Below are 19,121 nucleotides of genomic sequence, written 5' to 3'. Positions count from 1 at the left end.
TGCTGTAGGATCATTGGAGAGACTTCCCGAACTGTGGACTGATTAACATATTATTTTATTCTTTATTTACAGGATATAAAAGTGGCGACGAGGATCATGGAAACGTGTGTTGAAGATAATCGTTATTCTTTGGGGTGGCGAATTGCCAATTGTATTTGTTTTTGAAAAGTGTGGTGAAATTGCCAAATTGAGTTGAACCAAATTGTTCTTCAGAGGTGACGAAATTGTCATTTATTGTGAACATAGTTGTTCTTGTGTGAAGCGATTGCTGTATTGAGATGAACGAAATTGTTCTTTAGTGTTGACGAATTTGTCAAATGTAATGTTGAGCATTGAAAATCCAATGATTTGAATGTTTTGTTGTAGTCACGAAATTAGAAAATTTGCGCATTTAAGATAATATCGCGGAATTGGTATATTTTCGATTATTGCAACTTGTAGGTGGCTTTCAAAGCGTTATTAGAATGTCTACCTATCTCAAGCAATATTAATTATTTTACCTTTCGACTCTGGTACCTTTTATTGGTTCATACCTACGGGATTTCTGAGCTATAAATACTAGCTGCTGTAGGATCATTGGAGAGACTTCCCGAACTGTGGACTGATTAACATATTATTTTATTCTTTATTTGCAGGATATAAAAGTGTGATGAGGAGGAGTTTTGAAAAGCAGATATATCACACACCCTGCAGTGGAGAAGCTTTGGGTAAGAATTGTAAAGGTTATAACAAGCTTGATGAACAACATCACCGAACGACAGTCCCAAAGAGAGAGCGATGATAAAACAAATTTCCCTTAATTATTTGCCATTGGGGATAGGTGTTTTATGTTACTGGTATTATAACTAATCCCCAACCATTTTAAAGAAATCCCCAGGATTGGAGCTTGTTTAGATGGGTTTTATCATGCACTGTTATCCTTTCTATCTAAACAGAACTATAGCAGAAGATTATTAACAGTCTCTCACGATGTGCTGCGGATCATAAGTGTTGTATAGAGACATAAGGGGGAGATCCTCTCAAATTTCAATCCCTGACTGGGTCAATAAAGACACCGGCCACATCCTTATTGTCAAGTGAAGATTAAGGAAGTTAGATAGATAGTTTATCTTTATTTGCGTGGTTTTTCGCCCTTGGCGAGTTCGCCACTAGATCAAGGAAGGTATTATTAAAGGATGACGATGCAACCTTTGCTGTTTGTCATTCTGGGGAATAGATTTCTGAAAGATGTCTTACAATCCGCAAATCTCGTTTTAGGATATCTGCCACACGTTGGGAAAGAAAGCCTACTATTTAGGAACACTAAACTGAGAAGCAGGATTTAACTTGGTTGGAATATTATGGCAGATTGTAGTTGGCGGGTTACTTAGTGAGAATGTAATAAGAAATAAAAACCTTGCGATTTACCTAGAAATGATGTGACATTGTAGAATGATATGAATACGCTAGCTGCTTCCAGCCCCATCAAGATAGCTGAAGAAAGGTCTTCAATACATTCGGTTGTCATTATAATTATCTTCTTCTTATTGGCATTACACGTCCTCACTGGGACAGAGCCTGCTTCTCAGCTTAGTGTTCTTATGAGCACTTCCACTGTTGACTGAGAGCTTTCTTTGCCAAAGTTGCCATTTTTCCCATTCGTATATCGTGTGGCAGGTACGATGATACTCTATGCCCAGGAAAGTCAAAAAAATTTCCATTACGAAAAGATCCCGGACCGACCGGGAATCGAACTCAGACACCTTCAGCATGGCTTTGTTTTGTAGCCGCGGACTCTAACCACTCGACTAAGGAAGGCCCCTAATAATATCTAAGTAATATAATTTAAACTGGTTTCACACTTTTTTCGTGAGATAAACAGTAAGATAAATGAAGTTGATAAGCCCTTGCGTTATCTGCATTCCACTAGTTAGGTATGTAGCATCATTCAGAGCAGTCATCTAGCAAGATGTTTTCTAATGATTTTCCAGCGCCAAAACGGCTTCTGGATCTAAACGAAGAAGATAAGCTTCGTTTCATATCTTCATTCGACTACGTGTTCACCGATTGTGATGGTATGGATGGTAAGTTTAAATGAGTTTGCCAACATTGAAGATTTGCGTATTATATTCAGGCGTACTGTGGAATCGATATGAGCCTATAGAGGGCGTTGGTGCAGCGATCGGTACGCTGAAGAGCTTGGACAAGCATGTGGTCTACGTATCGAACAACAGTATTCGAACGTTTGAAAACTATAGAAAACAGCTGCAGAAAATGGGACACGACGTGGACGAGGTGGACATTATTCAACCAGTGACCAGTGTAATCAAGTATTTGAAGTCGGTCAACTTCGAGGGTTTGATCTACGCTATATGTGCAGAACAATTTTTGATAGGTTTGACGGAAGCGGGATTCGAGGTCGTCCGTGGGGTAAGCGTATGATCGAAGAACAAATATCGCGCAAGCACTACAAACCACAAACTACTACTTACAGCCTAATGAAGTGCAACCGGAGTCTCTAAGTCTTATCATTCCAACAATATTCGATAGGAAACTCGTCAAGGCGGTTGTAATAGATTACGATTACAACTTCAACTACCCTAAGCTCATGCGCGCTGAACTGTACTTGAAAAGTGATCCCGAGTGCATTCTGATTGCCGGAGGCACCGATCACTGGACGCCCATAAGGCAAAAGGTCAACGTGATTGGCCCGGGTCATTTTGTGGACATTCTGGAGAAAGCTACTGGGCGCAAAGCAATTGGATTGGGTAAGCCAGGACTTCAACTGGGCGTGCAGTTGATGGAACAATACGGGGTCCAGGACTCGCAAAGGGTGCTTTTTGTTGGAGATACGATTGCGCAAGATGTAGCGTTTGGAAAAGTGGCGGGATTTCAGACGCTGCTGGTTTTGACTGGTGGAACCAAGATGTCGGATGTTATGAAACTTTCGGGCCGGGATATTGCTCCTGATTACTACACTGAAAGCTTTGCTGATTTGAGAAAGGTCATTAACGATGTACAGATTGACAAAAATAAAATTTTGTAAAAATCTAAAAACGATCTTTAATTTTTGGAATGTTTAACTAACTTCACCGATTTTACCCTTTTAAGGACGGCTTCTGTATCCGGCAGTATAAAATCAAAAACGAAAAAAGGTGCATACTTTCTTCGGCAAAGTTGTGCCTTCAGTTCTTGTCTATGCAGCAAAAATATAAATAAACAAGTTTTGCTATATTTAAAAAGTAATTTCGAATATTTTTGGTGTTTGAGCCAGTTTTTATACATACCCAGATAATTACCCCTATTCTTGTTTACGTTCGAATGCGTTTTCAATCGAAAACCGTTTCGCATTCTCGTTCACGTCAGCAAAATCAAATGGGTTATGGATTCGAACGAATGTTGGATGCGGAACTTAATATTTTCAATACTAAGATTAAAGAAGTATAACTTACTCCAACTTCGTTTGAAGTTTTAAAGGAACGTTCTCTCTTAAAAAATATATACAGGGTGTCGATTACCTGGAAAAACCTGGAAAGTCAGGGAATTCATTTTTTGACCTGGAGAGTCAAGGAAAGTAAGGGAATTTTATTAGAGGTTAGGTAAAAAATATCAATACTACTAAGTTTCATTCAATCAGCAAACTATCGATCAGGCCAGCAATACAATAGTTAATTCAATGTAAATACGATTAATGAAAAAAAAAGATTAATCAATCTTTTAAAACAGCAGTACACCATTGATTAAACGCTTTTATGCATAGGTGAGTAAACTGTATTTTACCACATATACCTACTTATTATCAGAATCCAAAAATTTCCTAAATGAAAAGCATCAACAGTGTTCTCTGAACATCTTCTTCGAAGTTGGCGTAGCTGAACATATTTGGTTCTAAAGTTACCTAGATCAATTCACTGTTTGTGTTGTCTTGAAAAATCTTGAGAAAAAAAAATGGAATTCACTTTATCAAATCATGTCAAACTTAACGAGTTTACTCAAAATATTCAAGTAATAATGGTAAAACGACATAGAGAACAATCAATGAAGATTCTCGTATTTAGGTGAAGATGGAAACCGTATCTCTCAGTAAAAGCACAAGTCTGCTGGTCAGGGTATTTGCATAATTTTTTATCAAGTTTTTTCTAGGAACAATACGGATAATACCGTAAAATGCTAATATTTATCCATTTTTCTATCTGTTTCAATTTTGATTTTCCTATTCATATTTTCTTTTTTCCAATTGATTTTATGAAAATATCATAAACTCCATGATTCTTATAAGTATCTCTCTAATGTCCGGTTTGTTTTTCTCTTAAAATTCTGAAGATCATGACATTCCTCGTAAAAAAATTGGACAATCCATAAAATCCTTGGCAGCAGAAATTTCAGGAATTTGGTTGGAGGAAACTGGCCGATAATCCATAGAAAGTTTGTGACATTTCTTGGATATACTCGTTGAAAATTAGAGAAGTTCCTTCAAGCATTGCTGGAGGCACGACAAATTCAAGAGCGACATCAGAAAACATTATTAGCGCATTGTTCAATACCACAATTCGTTCCGTTGAAATGTTTGATAAATTCCTCAGGGAGAAAAATCCTTATCGGAAACCTTAAATATTGAAAAAAATGAACACCAGTAATAAACACTTGTAAATAAATACATTTTGGAAAAAAAAAACTATGTGATTTCTAAAAAAATCTTTTGGGGTAATCCTGTAATATTGCTATGATTTCTAATTTAAATTCTTGGAGAAATTCATGAACTAAAGAAATTCTCCAACAATTTTCAGAGGCATAATTAGAAAATTATAAAGAGAAATCTTTGAACTAGTTTATGAAGGAATGACATAAGAGCTCTTAGAACAATCAATGTGGTATTAAAGACATATATTTGTAGAAAAAAGAAGCTTTTGGAAAAAAGAGTAGAAGAGTTTCTGAAGTATTATAGGAATACTAACAATAATACATTTAAGAATTTAAACGGGAATTTCTGAGAACAATCTGATAAATTTCTTGAAGCTCAACGATAGTTCTTTGGCAGTGGTTGTTATTTTACCTGAAAAAATATTCAAATTTCAGACTCAAAATTCACTGAGGTTCTACTCAGCTTTTACCACTTTATTCATACATATTATCAAATTTTAAATGTAACTACTAGACAGTGCTCAGTTTTATCATATCAACTTTCAAAAAAAAATCAAGAACATTCCATAATTTGAGATAAACAATGGTTCAAAATATTCTCGAATATTCTGCTAAACAGTTGTAGTGCTGCTCTATTGTTTGCAATGAGGGGTCATGTACAAATTATGTCACGCTCCAAGGGGGGGGGGGTTGTTGGCAAGCCAAGCCAAGCGTGACAAGCCTTACAAAAATGTTGGGAGGACTCATACAAAAAAACGTGACAAAGGTGGGCGGGAGGGGGGGGGGTGCTAAAAGTTTAAATTTAGCGTGACATAATTTGTGTACCATCCCTTATGATGTTGTAGCATTTAAATAAACTGTTGTACAGTTAACTCTCCCTTACTCGATATTGAAGGGACCATCGAGTTAGGGAGGTATCGAGATACAGAACACATATTTCTCAAATTTTAAACTTTTTATTATTTTGACATAAATAATTTAATATAATTTAATAAATAAAATACATTCAGAATAGTTATTTTTACGTGAAAAACAATATAATTTTACCACATTTATCTCTGTGACGCTTTTTTACCGGAAAATAAAATAAAAATTTTAGCACCCAGAAATTGGCAGTAAGCTTTAATTTTACTTTAAATTTAACCATAATAAATCAAATTCATGAAATTTATTAACGTTTGGAGGACATTTGGAACTTTTCATGAAAATATTGAGTTAGAGAGGTAAACTTACTTGGGAAACTGAAACAGATAGCATCGAGTTAAAGAGGTATCGACTTACAGAGGTATCAAAGCATGCTAGATTGAAGGGACCACGCATTCCATCGAGCAAGGGGAAATATCGAGGTATAGAATATCGAGTAAGGGAGAGATGACTGTAATTATCTATAATGTGATGAAATAAACGACTACAAAACAAGGCTATTCCGCTCCACACCGCAGGCTACTGACTGATATCGCTACCAGCCAGCTCCTCTCTTTTATTTCATGTCTGGGTATATATTACAATTCATCTCTTACCTCTATATTACAATATGTTTACCTCCAGACACCTCCACTACAGGGTGTGTGATGTACCTGATCTCCAACACTCCTCCTCATCACACAACCTTCAAACCGCCATCTGCCACCCGAGCTCTCTTGTCCACTAAGCTCCTCCTGGCACCGAGCTCCAGCTACCGAACTCCTCCTAGTCGAGCTTCTCCTGGCCAGCTGCACCATTGTCCTCGTGGTCAACCGCGCCGTCCTACGAGCTCCTCCTGACTTCTGAATTCCTCCAGCTGTTCCAAGCTCGTCGTCAGCCAGCAACCGCACCTTCAGCCTCGTTCTCAGCATCTTGGCCTCCAACTCTTGGGCACCTCGTCCAGACTCCACTTTCCGTCCAGGCTCTACCTCCTCAACGAGATTCTGCCTCCTCGTCCAGGTGCTTCCTCGTGGTCCCTCATTGAAGCCGCCTCAGCATCCTTCAGGCGTTCCTGGGCCCATAACCTGATAAAATAAACGACTACAAAACAAGGCTATTCCGCTGCACACCGCAGGCTACTGACTGATATCGCTACCAGCCAGCTCCTCTCTTTTATTTCATGTCTGGGTATATATTACAATTCATCTCTTACCTCTATCTTACAATATTTTTACCTCCAGACACCTCCACTACAGGGTGTGTGATGTACCTAATCTCCAACATAATGGACCGATGCACGAGTTCACTATTTGACGTTTGAGCGGTGCCGTGTTATTTACGTTACCATGGCAATGAGTGAATTTGGCACCGCTCAAACGTCAAATTAGTGAACACGTGCATTGGTCCATTGTTGTTGTGGTGCTCTATTAACATTTCAGTGAAACATTTCAAAGCGTTACTGAAAGACAGGCAACTTTGGGATTTTATATACAGCGGAGATTCGCTGGTTGGAACACGACTGCCTTGTAACTAGCGAATTCGACCCGTTAGTTGAAACGACTGTACATGCATATTTGTTCTACATATGGAGACTTCAATGTATCGATGCTCGGACCTAAAAGTCAGTTTGACACCTACTCTTGATATTCTTGTGCTTTTAAGTTGGATTTTTTTTTCAACTAGCAAACATCCAACCATCGAGTCATTCCATGTAGTGGAGCCCCAACGAGTGAATCCCCCCTGTGATAGGCAAATATTTTCAATGATCTATGAATAAAATTAGGTTAATGTCCTTACGTTGGTTAGAGAAATTTATTAAATGATTTCAATAACGAAATTCTTCTCCAAAATCATAAGTACACCTCACAAATTTTAACAATAATCGTTGTGGCGCCAAATCATAATTATTTCTTAGGATTTTTTTGTATGCCTCAGTGTGCATAACTAAACGTTGTTTCTGGCAACATTGGCAGGCTTCTTGAAGTGAGATCCGTGAGACCCATTGAACGCAGAGAATATGATTATACTAGAGAAACGCGGAGAAGATTTTTCCTTTGTTTATAAACAGTGTTTGCAACAACTATCGATAATTGAGGTCATTCAAACAATATTTTAGTGTGCGTGTCATCCTGTCAGTCGCCATAAGAAACCAAGCTTATCAATGACGTCATTTTCGTTCCGCTTTTCACTAACACACATCCATTGTCTCTTTTGCGTAACATCTTTTCGAGTCTCATTGAATTTGCTCGATTGGAACCACGTTTGACGGTTCAATTGGAACCTTTGGTTTCAGAATTCGCGCTTCTCTATATAATAAACAAATTCTCTGGTTGAACGCAGCTGTAAAGACAGGTACGGCGGCAGGGGTTAACTTCAAATAATACAGTGCGGGGATTCGCTCGTTGGAGGTCCGCTACATGGAATGACTCGATGGTTGGATCTTGGCTGATTGACAAAAAATCCAACTAAAAAGCATTCGAACACGCAGCGAACTGGACTATCGAAATTCATACATTTTGCCTTATGAAAGATGGAACGATTATCGCAATACGAACGCTTTATGTATCGTTTTAGCATCACTCCACACCAAGGCGTCGATAGGCGCAGGGTGTACGCACGAGCCTATCGATCGCAAGGTCCTTGGTTCGATTCCAGGTTGCCGCGAAAACTATTTTTGTTTTCAAATTTCGATTTCATAAGGCAAATTTATGAATTTCAACCCGATTCCTTGTGGCGGGTTCCTATGTTTATCGATAGTCCATTTGCCTGAGTGAATGTCAAGAGTAGATATCAAACTGACTTTGACGTCTGGGCATCGTCGCATCCGTGAACAGCAGTCATGACCTCGTCAACAGGCAAAAATACACTGTGAACTAGATCATGTTTATATTTATGAACGCGTTGCCTCCGTTGCCTAGATCCGAGAACGTTCATGTAAACATGATGGTTGTTTACGGTGTATTTTTGACAGTTCACGTTTTCCAGAACACTTTTTTTAGCGTGTATGTACAAACATGGAAGAAAATCACGTGAAAATTAAGAAAAAAAACAGGAAAAGAAAACCAACACATTTTTTGTTGAAGCGTAGCAACATTTTCAAACAGCCTACTGTGAGTCAAAACTAGATTTGTCGGATCAACTAGTTTGTGAATAAACCCATACATGTATGCATGTCACATTTATTCATTTACGAACATTTCAGATCATTTGGGTAATGCTTTTAGTTTATATTAGCCACTTTTACAAATATTTCCCGGTGAGTACCCGCCATCAGCCAACTGAGTGACCCTCTGTTTTCTCCGCGTCACTCAACCAACTGTCACATCTCGCATCAGCCAGCGCTCAGTTTTCAGTTCGTTTTCAGCGTTTTCAGTCTGTCGAGAAAAGTGGAAGGGTTTGGGTTTTGTCGCGATCGTCTTCGTATCGGAAAATAAGCTTGTAACTGTTGTGATCTTCGTCACCCCGTTTGGAAATTCATTCAATCTTTTGTGCGGAAATTACGCATCACAACATTCGGTAAGTAGACGATGGGGAAATAATGCGGAAAAACTAGAGCATCGACGTAAACAAATGGAGGAAAATCGTTCCCTCCACCTCCTCGCAGCCCTTTCGTGTACTGTTTATATACAGCTCGCCTCCCCCGAAAATAACCTTTGCGTGCGTGAACTGTGTCTTTGTGTGTGCAAATTACTAATCGGATAACAATATTTTTGCCACATTAGCAAAATGCTTCCCCTCTGATGGATGTTTAGAGAAGCAGAAGCGGGGGCTTTCCCCATACAGAGTGTTGTGACGACTTGAAAGAGCAATATTTTGATAAGGCGACCCGCTGGCAAGGTCTCGCAGACGGATTCTTTGTCGCAGTAAAAACAACATCCATTGGGAAACGGACATTACGGTACATTCTTCTCGGTGCTTCCATCATCTCAGTATGAAAGTTACTTTTGGGGTCCGGATAGGTATTTGATCTAAATCTAATAATTCAGTGAGGTTTCAGTTTTTTGAGGACATTCAATGACATAATTCACGCGACACTCAAGAGGTATTCAATGTAGTGCTCTTATAGCCATAATTCAGCTGTAAAGATTTCGTTATCACGGTTATCAGTACTGCAATGTTTGTGTTTTACTAGAAACTAGTGTGGGCGGTTGTTAGTTTGTAGATCGAAAGAATCTTGTCCGCGGAATTCAACTCATTTGATACGCTGGCTAGATGTTGAGCACCGCTTCGTATAGGTATACTGTACCTGCACTATTTGTGGTTGTGTCGGTTCAGCTGGAACAGCTGCAGCATTCAGCGACGAATGCTGGAAAACCACGTATGTGATAAAGCTAATATTGTCGGACGTATCGCGGGAAAATTGTTTAAAAATTGCTATGGAGTGCGATTGATAACTTGAACGGTAATAGGAAGTGTTTTGTGCTACAACTGAGTCAAATAAGAGGTACGTTGTTCGGAAACTAATTTTGTCCAACTGTTTTTGCACATAATATTCAGTTATTTGCAATTTCTTCCTAAGTGGTAACGCTTGCGGCTAGAAGCCATGCTGAAGATACCTGGGTTCGATTACGGGTCGGTCAAGCATCTTCAAGGGAAATTTGTATTTTTGTATTTATTGTTAGCTATTGTGTACGATAACTTGCTGTTTAAGGTACCGTGGGGCAAGTGGGTAGTAGAATTCGCATAGTTGAGATTCTTCCAATTCTAGAGACTTAAAATTGAAACAAATGAGGTTGTGTATATTTTTTAGCTTGGCTTCCACCATATATAAGGAGCATGCTGAAATTGATTTTTATGAAAAATTGAAGAAAAAAATACAGAAAAAGTTTTTGAAAAATGTCTTCTTACTTTTCACTTGCCCCAAAAGTGGGGCAAGTGAAAAGTTTACCGTTTAGAACAATAAATTCAAAAACTAAAAGTAATATTCACGATTTCTATTAGCTTTAACACTTGATAAGGCTTCCCAATGAACAATAACATAAGTAACATGTAAACAAAGAAAATGTTGTTCTTTTCACTTCAATTTTCTTCTGTTCAGTTATGTTAGTTGAAATGATTCGACAACATTATAACTGCAACGTTTCCAATATTAGTTCTTACATTATAAGACAGCAATTGCATTTCTGCTCTGTAGAATTTCCACCGCTCGTTATTTGTTTTTGAGAAAGTCGGATATGACGTCGGATAACTCTTCGGGAGAAATCAAACGGAATCCTTCAATAACGTAGTAAGAATCTTTTTTTATGTGGATAGACCTATACCCCATTTTTATGTTTTGAACTAGCTTTACATAGACATTCCACGAGATTTCCGTGTGTTCTCTAATATTGCAACTTTTCAGTCAACGTCTTCATTTTAATTGGCTGCTCGAAGTAGACATATTGATATTGTAATGTTTGGCAACATCTTTTAGAGAATTTCCATGATTTCTAATAGCTTTTAACGCTTGAGTATAGTGTTTCTTGAATTATCAGCACGTTATGTTTTTATATGATAATTGCGAACCATTATTACTTATGGCGACTTAAAGAGAAAACACAAATTCAATCTCTAATGATCAACTTTTTACTTGCCCCACCTGATAAGAAAATTGACGGTGTTTAAATTTAATTATTTTTAGGTCTACGTCGAATTAATTCTAAATCTTTGTTTATTGCAGTTTGAAACTGTCACAGAGGACAACTAAGAAGTAGCACAGGAAATTATTTTCCGCAACTTTTTTCCACTGAAAATATTAAAATAAGATTGTACGCCGCCAACTTGTTACGGAGTAACAGTTGACAGGTTTACAATTTTTCACTCTATTATGCAATAATGGCTGAAAAATCTCAGAAATCTCTTACCTATCGTAATGTTCTCAATGGCCTCAAAGGTTTACGCATGAGTTTAAAACGTTAATTCACATATTCAGTAAAATATATCAATTGTTTTCACTTACCCCATTTACCCACTTGCCCCGCGTTACTTATACAAAAGTTTGTTCAAGTCAAGGAATAGCAGTTATAGGATTAGATTACATTGGACAACGAAGCTTTGAACAAAGTTATGAAAGTAGGTAGATACATTCGAAATTGAAAAATTCGAACGGCTACCCGACGGATTAAAATTAGTTTGTGAATTAGCATGATTATGATCTTCCAGATGGGTATGATTCCTAATCAAGCGATCGTTAACTGAAAAATTAATATTGTTCGATACTCTACCAGGGAAATTCCGGAAACGACCGTTATCGTAACGGATATTATCTTTCAACTGCCTGGCACGAGCCTCAACGACTCTTTTGTGTGAAGGGCAATCCCAAAAATTGGACTTATGATTGGCCCCGCAATTAGAGCATATAAACTTGGTGGTTTCTTCCTTCACTGGACAGACGTCCGTAGCGTGAGAAGAACCTCCGCAAATCATGCATTTAGCATCCATGCAACAAGTTTTTGTACCATGACCCCACTTTTGGCACCGACGGCACTGAGTGGGGTTCTGGTAATTTCATCCAGGTTTCTGGAAATGTTCCCACGTCACACGGATATTGAACATAAGTCCATCTTTTTCTAAAACCTTAATATTATTTAGATATTTTTTGTTAAAGTGAACTAAATAATATTCTTGAGAAAGCCCTTTCCGAACAATGGCAGATTGGGTTCTCTTTTTCATAATGATTACTTGGACTGGGGAAAATCCAAGTAAATCATTTGTCTAATTTTCGATCTCGTCAGGTGACTTGAGAGATCTTTCAAGACAATTTTGAACAAACGTTCAGTTTTGTCGTCATAAGTAAAAAAAATGTACTTCTTCTCTTCAAGATGTTTGAGAAGAAGTTCGCGATCTTTAAGAATTTCCGGAAAAATGCGACAGTCTCCTTTCTTTGCGATTTGGAAGGAAACCGTGATTCCCCTAATGGTGTTCAAGATCTCCTGCCTAAATCCCCCAAATTTGGAACAACTGATCACTAGGCCGTCCCTTATTTTTCGAAAATGCGACATGTTTAAAGTTCGTCGTTGTAAAGTGCTCGTTTTGGTGAAAAAAAAAATCAGGTAAAAATATGAAGCCCGTACGTGGACGCTAAGTGGTCCCCCAACGGCCCTGAAGGTATTGGGTGAAAATGATCCCCGTGCGTCAAATCGAGCTCGCTGCTCTAGTGTACGCATCATGAGTACGAAAAGCCACTAGTAACAAATTGATAATCAGCATAGAATTTTAAGTAAAATAGTATTTTATACTGTGGATATCTTCACAACACTGCACGCTGACAAAAAAAATCGGAATTACAAAGGGATCGTTCAAATATAACGAAACGCAACAGGGGGAGGGAGGGGGTCTTCCGTAGTGTTACGGTCCATACAAAAAAATTAAATTTTGCATACAAAAGCTGTTACATGGGGAAGGGAGGGGGTCTAAAATTGGCAAATTTTGCGTTACGTAATATTTGAATCATCCCGAAGAAAACAAACTTCTATGCTGACTATCAACGCATGCAGGAGAATTTGTTACTAGTGGCTTTTCGTACTCATGTTGCGTGCACTAGAGCAGCGAGCTTGATTTTGCGCACGGGGATCATTTTCACCCAATACCTTCAGGGCCGTTGGGGGACCACTTAGCGTCCACGTACGGGATTCAAATTTTTACCTGATTTTTTTCTCACCAAAACGAGCACTTTACAACGACGAACTTTAAACATTTCGCATTTTCGAAAAATAAGGGACGGCCTACTGATCACGATAGGCGGCACTCCTTGCTTCCTCACTTGAATCAAAGAGCCTGGGCTTAGAGACTGCTTCGATTTGGTGTTCGGAAAATTTGTCTAGAGCATCGATCTGATTACTCATTTCGATGCAATCATCAACATTATCCACCCTTGGAAGAAAGTTCTCATTCCGGAGAAACGTCCTTTCTTCCATTCTTGCCACGTTTAGTGACAGTTTTAAATCCCACTTTTTTGGAAGGATGTTGTGAATTCAGAGATTCACCTTTCCTTTTGTTTGTTGTTGCAACCATGTTTAGTGAATAAACGAAATAAGACGTGAACTTTGAGAGGTTTTTTTCCCAAGACGGTGTCCAAGAAGGATTACCACCGCTAGCTTTCGCCAATGGGTCCAACGAAAAATCTAAGGCACGGGGCCAAATAAGGATCGTAAAGGGATCAATAGTAGAAAAATAGTACTGAAAAGTACTGTTTTAGTAGCACTGAAAAGTACAATTTTGAATTTTAGCACTGAAAAGTATTGTTTTTTTAGGACTGAAAAGTATTGTTTTTTTAGGACTGAAAAGTACTGTATTATTGCTTTAGGTAGTTTAAAAAAAAACTTCCAAGAGCAGAGAGAATACGTGTACGCACAGCACGAAGGTACGATGCGCACTTTTCGCACAAAGCCATGATTTCTTGTTAGTATTGTTGAAATATAATTATCCTTTCTAACGTAAACAACAACATTCAGTTTTCAAGATTTTTTGACGGGTTTTATGACTGAATCATTTTTGTCGGCTTGAGTTGGATTGAGTGATTTTGCATGAAAATATCAAGCGTGAGATTTACGAAACAGATCTCTAATCAGTTTGCTTAGTAGAAGCATTAACCTAACAATGCTAATGTCGCTACTGTTCGTGTTACCAACATCTAGTTTCCCACGAGCTGTCAGCTTGAGTACTGGCCTCAAAGTGTCAAATTAATTTAAAAAGCCAAAACAAATCATCCCCACCGACATGGCATTGAACAAACATTGAAAAACGATAACTGAAGGTAATGATAATTAAAATCAGTTTTGTTACAACAGCGCCACTAGCGTTCTACTACTAATATTTCCATTGTTTGCTCTCGCGGGAGAGCACTCAAAATAATCCAAACGTCATTGTTACGTGAAAACATACGTGGTTTTTTTCCATCGCACTTTTCACGTAGCTCTTACGTGGATCATGGGAGGCCCAGAATGAACGCATGAACTATTGAACTTCGTCCATTCCACCGGCGCTATACGTAAGAGCTACGTGGATTTTCCGACAGTCTTTACGAAGCATTTCAATAGGACCTAGATGGGTTTGCATTAAATGTAACCTGTAATAAAGATCAACCTTATTTCTAATATGCTTTGGAAGAAAACTAATTCCCAATCGGAAAATGTAAGCAAACTTAAAAGATTGTGATATTTTTATATTCAATTTAAGCATTTAAAATTCTATTACCCAAATTTTGTGAGTTTGGTCTGTCTTGTTGTAGCCTTCGCGTGCTACAATTGATAGAGGTTATAAATCAGGTATAAAATATGACGAAATACAGGAATTCTACACGGGAAAAAAATCTGTGGTAAAAATAACTATTTAAGTTGACTACGCCCATTCTGGAAACTACCATGGAATTTCAGACCAATTTACTATGTTTACGTTACATAACACTACATTACTGGTACATTTGACAGAAATAAATTACAACAAACTGATTTCGACTACGGACATGGTAAAATCAAGCGTATTTCTGGTCTGCTGAAAATTGCCGGTGCAAGCGCCTAAGTTAACCCCGTAAAATGGTAATTTTTAACGCACATTTTTTTTTTTGCGTGTACAGTATTCAAAGCATTTTTACCTAGAAATCAATCTTACACAGGGTTTAAAGTTCAGAAGCTTCTGAAGCTTTTCAAAAATCAAGCGGGCGCCATCTTAGGATTTGAGCTCAACTCGTACAATATGCAGATGTCTAAGGCACCTACGTGAATTTCACGTAAGTGCAATAGGTAACCTCAGTATCAATTACCGAGTCACTATTTGATGGTTAGGTGGTTATGAATGGCATAGTGATCTTTATCTTGGTCAGGTTAAGTGGAGGTAAAATGAATTTGGAATGCGTGATTTTTCACGTAGCAATGACGTTTAGATTATTTTGAGTGAGCTTATTTGATTGAGATTTGAGTGTGAGTCTATCAACACTGGCCGGTTACTACGATTGCCAACCCGATATTTTCAAAACAAGCTATAGCTTGTTCTATAGTATAGATTCTATCTTCTATAGCATAGAAAAAACATAAGGGATCATACATACATCACGTCACACAAAATATGATCAATTTCAACTCCCTTTCCCTATGTATCACACTTTTTGAATGAAGACTTATCTCATATCAGCGACGATGTCACTTATTCAAATTGAAATTTTAAATTTAAGCACGTAAAATTTGTAATGGAATTCAAAATCCAATTCCATCCGTGGTCGATTTGAAAATGGTCAAAAAACATCCTTATATATTTACGTAAAACCATGAATAAATAAAAAAATAAAGTTACCTATCGAAGAGAATAAGGTTTATCCTTTCGTAAATCTGAAATGTATTATTTTTATTACTACCTATTTTGAATACCGGAAGAGTTATAACTTTTTGATGTTGTCTTATGTGGAGAGAAAAATACGAGATTTTACCATTTTTTTCCTTCCTTAGCCGAGTGGTTAGGGCAAAGAAAAATTAAAGACCTCCATGTCCCTAGCAGTTGCCCAAAATTTTATGGCTCATAAGGTAATCTAGAATGCCGTGAAAAGTGTACTGCGATCTGTCAAGCTAGGGTACTGAAAAGTCTGTGTTTTAAAGTCACTGACCGAGATTGTACACAACCGAGGGAATTTTAGAGTAACCGTGATTTTAAATAAATAGTTCGAACCTGAGACGAGACTCGCGAAGTCGGTCTTCTTTTTCTACGGTTGCTAAGATTTTCTTCTTCGATTCTGTGTTTACACAAATTTGTGAGCAAGATGTTCAAGCTTTTACATGAACTCAATGGCAAAGATGAATTGCGATTGCATCGTTCCAAGTTCAGAAAACCTTTTCAAGTTAAATTTCATATCCGCAAACGCAGTAAACATTGCAATAACAAATGTTTTGCTTGTTTCGATTTAGTTTCGTCAGCGTAAATCAAATAGAATATTTCGCTGAATCAATTTTATTTATGAATGATTCCAATACTCTCCACATATTCGCCCACAAAATCAACTGGCTGCATCTGACAGCGAAATCTGGGCTGCATATGACGTTGCTTTTTTTCCTCTTCGCGAGTCTCGTCTCAGGTTCGAACTAGTTCAGTTGAGCTCTCAGTAATCACTGATCTTAGATTTTATTTTAAAATTCGATCAGACCTTCGTCTGCTAGATAATTTGACCGAGGGACCGAGTGCAGTACTAGAAGTGGTACCGAATCTGAGCCCGAGTGGGACGGACCTGGTTAAAGTCCGCGGCTACAAAGCAAAACCATGCTGAAGGTGTCTGGGTTCGATTCCCGGGCGGTCCAGGATCTTTTCGTGGTGGAATTTTGCTTGACTTCCCTGGGCATAAAGTATCGTCGTACCTGCCACACGATATACGAATGCGAAAATTGCAACGAAAGCTCTCAGTTAATAACTGTGGAAGTGCTCATAAGAACACTAAGCTGAAAAACAGGCTATGTCCCAGAGAGGACGTAATGCCAAGAAGAAGAAGAAGAAGACCTTTGGAATCTGGAATTCTCCAATGAACTCTTTTCTAATCAGATTATTTCAAGTCTAATGATTAAAAAAAAATGATTTGTAGTAAACCCATTTCCTTCCCAAATAACGAAACCTAACTCCAAGCAACTTTCTGTTATAATTTGTCCACTTTCATGAACAGGTGTACCTGGCTGCAAATTTCATTAACCCTTCCAACCGAACGGCGAAAAGCAAATCAAAATGAGTGACGAATTCGATGGATGTGAATGCATTTGGAGCCACGAGATGGCCATGCGTCGGTTACTGTCACTGGTAAGTTTTAAATTGGCATCAGGAACATCGATCGATTGTGCTAACAACAACTCTATTCTTTACAGCTCCGCAATGGCCAAGCTTACTGCACCGACAACGAGTGCTTAGACTGTAAGTAAAAATCTAAGAACTATAATAATGACTTGGTCTCAATAACGACTTTTTTTATTTCCTCTTAAGTGCCCAACGCTCCGAACCAGGGCGCTAGCGATAACTTCTTCATGATGATGCTATTTATGATCTTTGCTGTGATATTGTACATGATGCGGCCAGCATCGCTCCGCCGGCGGAACGACCTGAACAAAGCACTGCCACCATCGAATGGCGTAAGTATTGGATCACTGTTTGTAAAAGGTTTCGATCCGATTCCTTAACATTGTTCCATTGTTTCTCGACAGGGTCCAAGCAACGATGGGGCGCCACCTGCGGTCAACTGATAGAATCGTACAATAGTCGTTCGGGAATCTTTAGTTCACAATGATGTTTCGATTTTACTTAGGCCTATAAAGGTTACTGTATTCGAGCCGTGCTGGAGTTTCTTTATATTTTCTTCAAATTTATCGTGAGTTCTTTTCGTGAAGTGTCACAAAAAGTTGACCAATCTTACTTGGGATACACTACCTATATATAGAGTTAGAGAATACACTTCGTAGCAAAATCAAAACGTAAACTTATAATCAATAATTATGTATATTCCATACTTTACGTTGAAGCATTTTGTTATCAAGCGGTGCACTTTTATTAAGAGTCCAAGAAAGAATCTATATTTTATAATTTTGACCAAATGGTGAACGCACATACAAGTGGCACAAATGCAACAGGTGAATGGTCGACACAAATGTATTCCCATATCCCCTATTCCACGAGGGAAAGTATAACTAGCCGTTAGATATTATTTATCTGTTATATTTTATTATTTTATATACCCTATAACTTTAATCGCAAAATTTTACAAACACAAAACATTATGGGTTCCAATGTTCTTAGCAAGAAAGACATTCTATACGAACGGTTTTTTCCTATCTTAAGAGCATTTGCCTTTAGTCGTGAAGTTGATAAGTTGAAACCGCTGTATGTTTTGTTCATTTTTTTCTTCCGGGAAAATTGTAAAAACGAATAATGCAAATAAAATAACTTCACGCAAACAGGTTTACTTACGATGAGTATAAAAAGAGTTGTGAAATCCATAGGGGCAATGGGGGCAATATGATCATACGGGGCAATATAGGCCACCCCGGATTTTACCTTAAAAACAGTTTTTTAATGTATAGTATCAATGTGATCTATTAGAGGATGCTTCAAATAGCCACCACAATAAAAACCTTAAGAATATTCGTTTCAGCACTTGAAATATTCATAAAAATGTACAAATTTGACTCTTGTCATAAAAAGCAGTGATGCATTTCAAACTGAACGCGAGCCAAAAGTGAACGCGTTCTAATTTTGAACGAGAACGCAGCAAACAGTGAACTTGTGTGCAAAATTATGTCGCTGCTTACGAACGGCCCGTTGCATGACATCTTTTGCAAGTCTTTCTACTTTTAAACATGTTTTAAATCTGCCACGAAAACAATTTTCCTTTCGCGTTCATTTTTCGGCTCCCTTGGGTTCAAAATTTTGAACTGATCAATGTACAAGCCTACTTGATCCCTCGTTCAAAAATTTGAACTGGAACGCAAACTGAACGCGTTCAAATGCAACGCTGATAAAAAGCTTATAAGTTTGGCAGTTTTCAATTAATGATATACGACAATTATATTTATCATTGTGGTAAATTTTACCAATCCATTGAAACTTCTGATAATACTAATCATTTCGTGAGCGAAATTAGATTTGTTCGTAAACATCAATAT

At 37.9% G+C, this 19,121-nt stretch overlaps 2 protein-coding genes and 1 long non-coding RNA gene across 5 annotated transcripts in view; all 3 read left to right on the top strand.

Annotated features, from left to right (window-relative positions):
- The first annotated feature begins 1,780 nt into the window (after nt 1–1,780).
- On the top strand, nt 1,781–3,036 carry LOC5572888 (phosphoglycolate phosphatase 2). The gene is made up of 3 exons (XM_001654194.2): nt 1,781–2,054; nt 2,114–2,409; nt 2,474–3,036. Exons 1-3 carry the CDS (start codon nt 1,949–1,951, stop codon nt 3,023–3,025), a joined length of 954 nt encoding a protein of 317 aa, XP_001654244.1. The 5' UTR covers nt 1,781–1,948; the 3' UTR covers nt 3,026–3,036.
- Nucleotides 3,037–6,321: 3,285 nt separating this feature from the next.
- Nucleotides 6,322–19,121, top strand: part of LOC110675450 — a 67,802-nt gene continuing 55,002 nt past the window's right edge. Inside the window, exon 1 of the long non-coding RNA XR_002499505.1 lies at nt 6,322–6,351. This is a non-coding gene — a long non-coding RNA (uncharacterized LOC110675450). The remainder of the gene's footprint in view (nt 6,352–19,121) is intronic.
- LOC5572890 (small integral membrane protein 14) lies at nt 8,874–18,413 on the top strand. Of its 3 annotated transcripts, none has more exons than XM_001654191.2 (5): nt 8,874–9,039; nt 17,138–17,268; nt 17,334–17,379; nt 17,449–17,594; nt 17,667–18,413. In XM_001654191.2, exons 2-5 carry the CDS (start codon nt 17,197–17,199, stop codon nt 17,703–17,705), a joined length of 303 nt encoding a protein of 100 aa, XP_001654241.1. In that variant the 5' UTR covers nt 8,874–9,039; nt 17,138–17,196; the 3' UTR covers nt 17,706–18,413. The 3 variants fall into 3 exon arrangements, with proteins under 3 accessions (XP_001654241.1, XP_001654242.1, XP_001654243.1); XM_001654192.2 differs by lacking the exon at nt 8,874–9,039 and adding an exon at nt 9,251–9,421; XM_001654193.2 differs by lacking the exon at nt 8,874–9,039 and adding an exon at nt 9,812–9,967.

Source organism: Aedes aegypti, chromosome 2 (assembly GCF_002204515.2).
Source record: "Aedes aegypti strain LVP_AGWG chromosome 2, AaegL5.0 Primary Assembly, whole genome shotgun sequence".
Taxonomy (NCBI): Eukaryota; Metazoa; Arthropoda; class Insecta; order Diptera; family Culicidae; genus Aedes; species Aedes aegypti.
The sequence above is the reverse complement of the archived record's forward strand: the minus strand, read 5'-3'. Positions and strand labels throughout refer to the sequence as shown.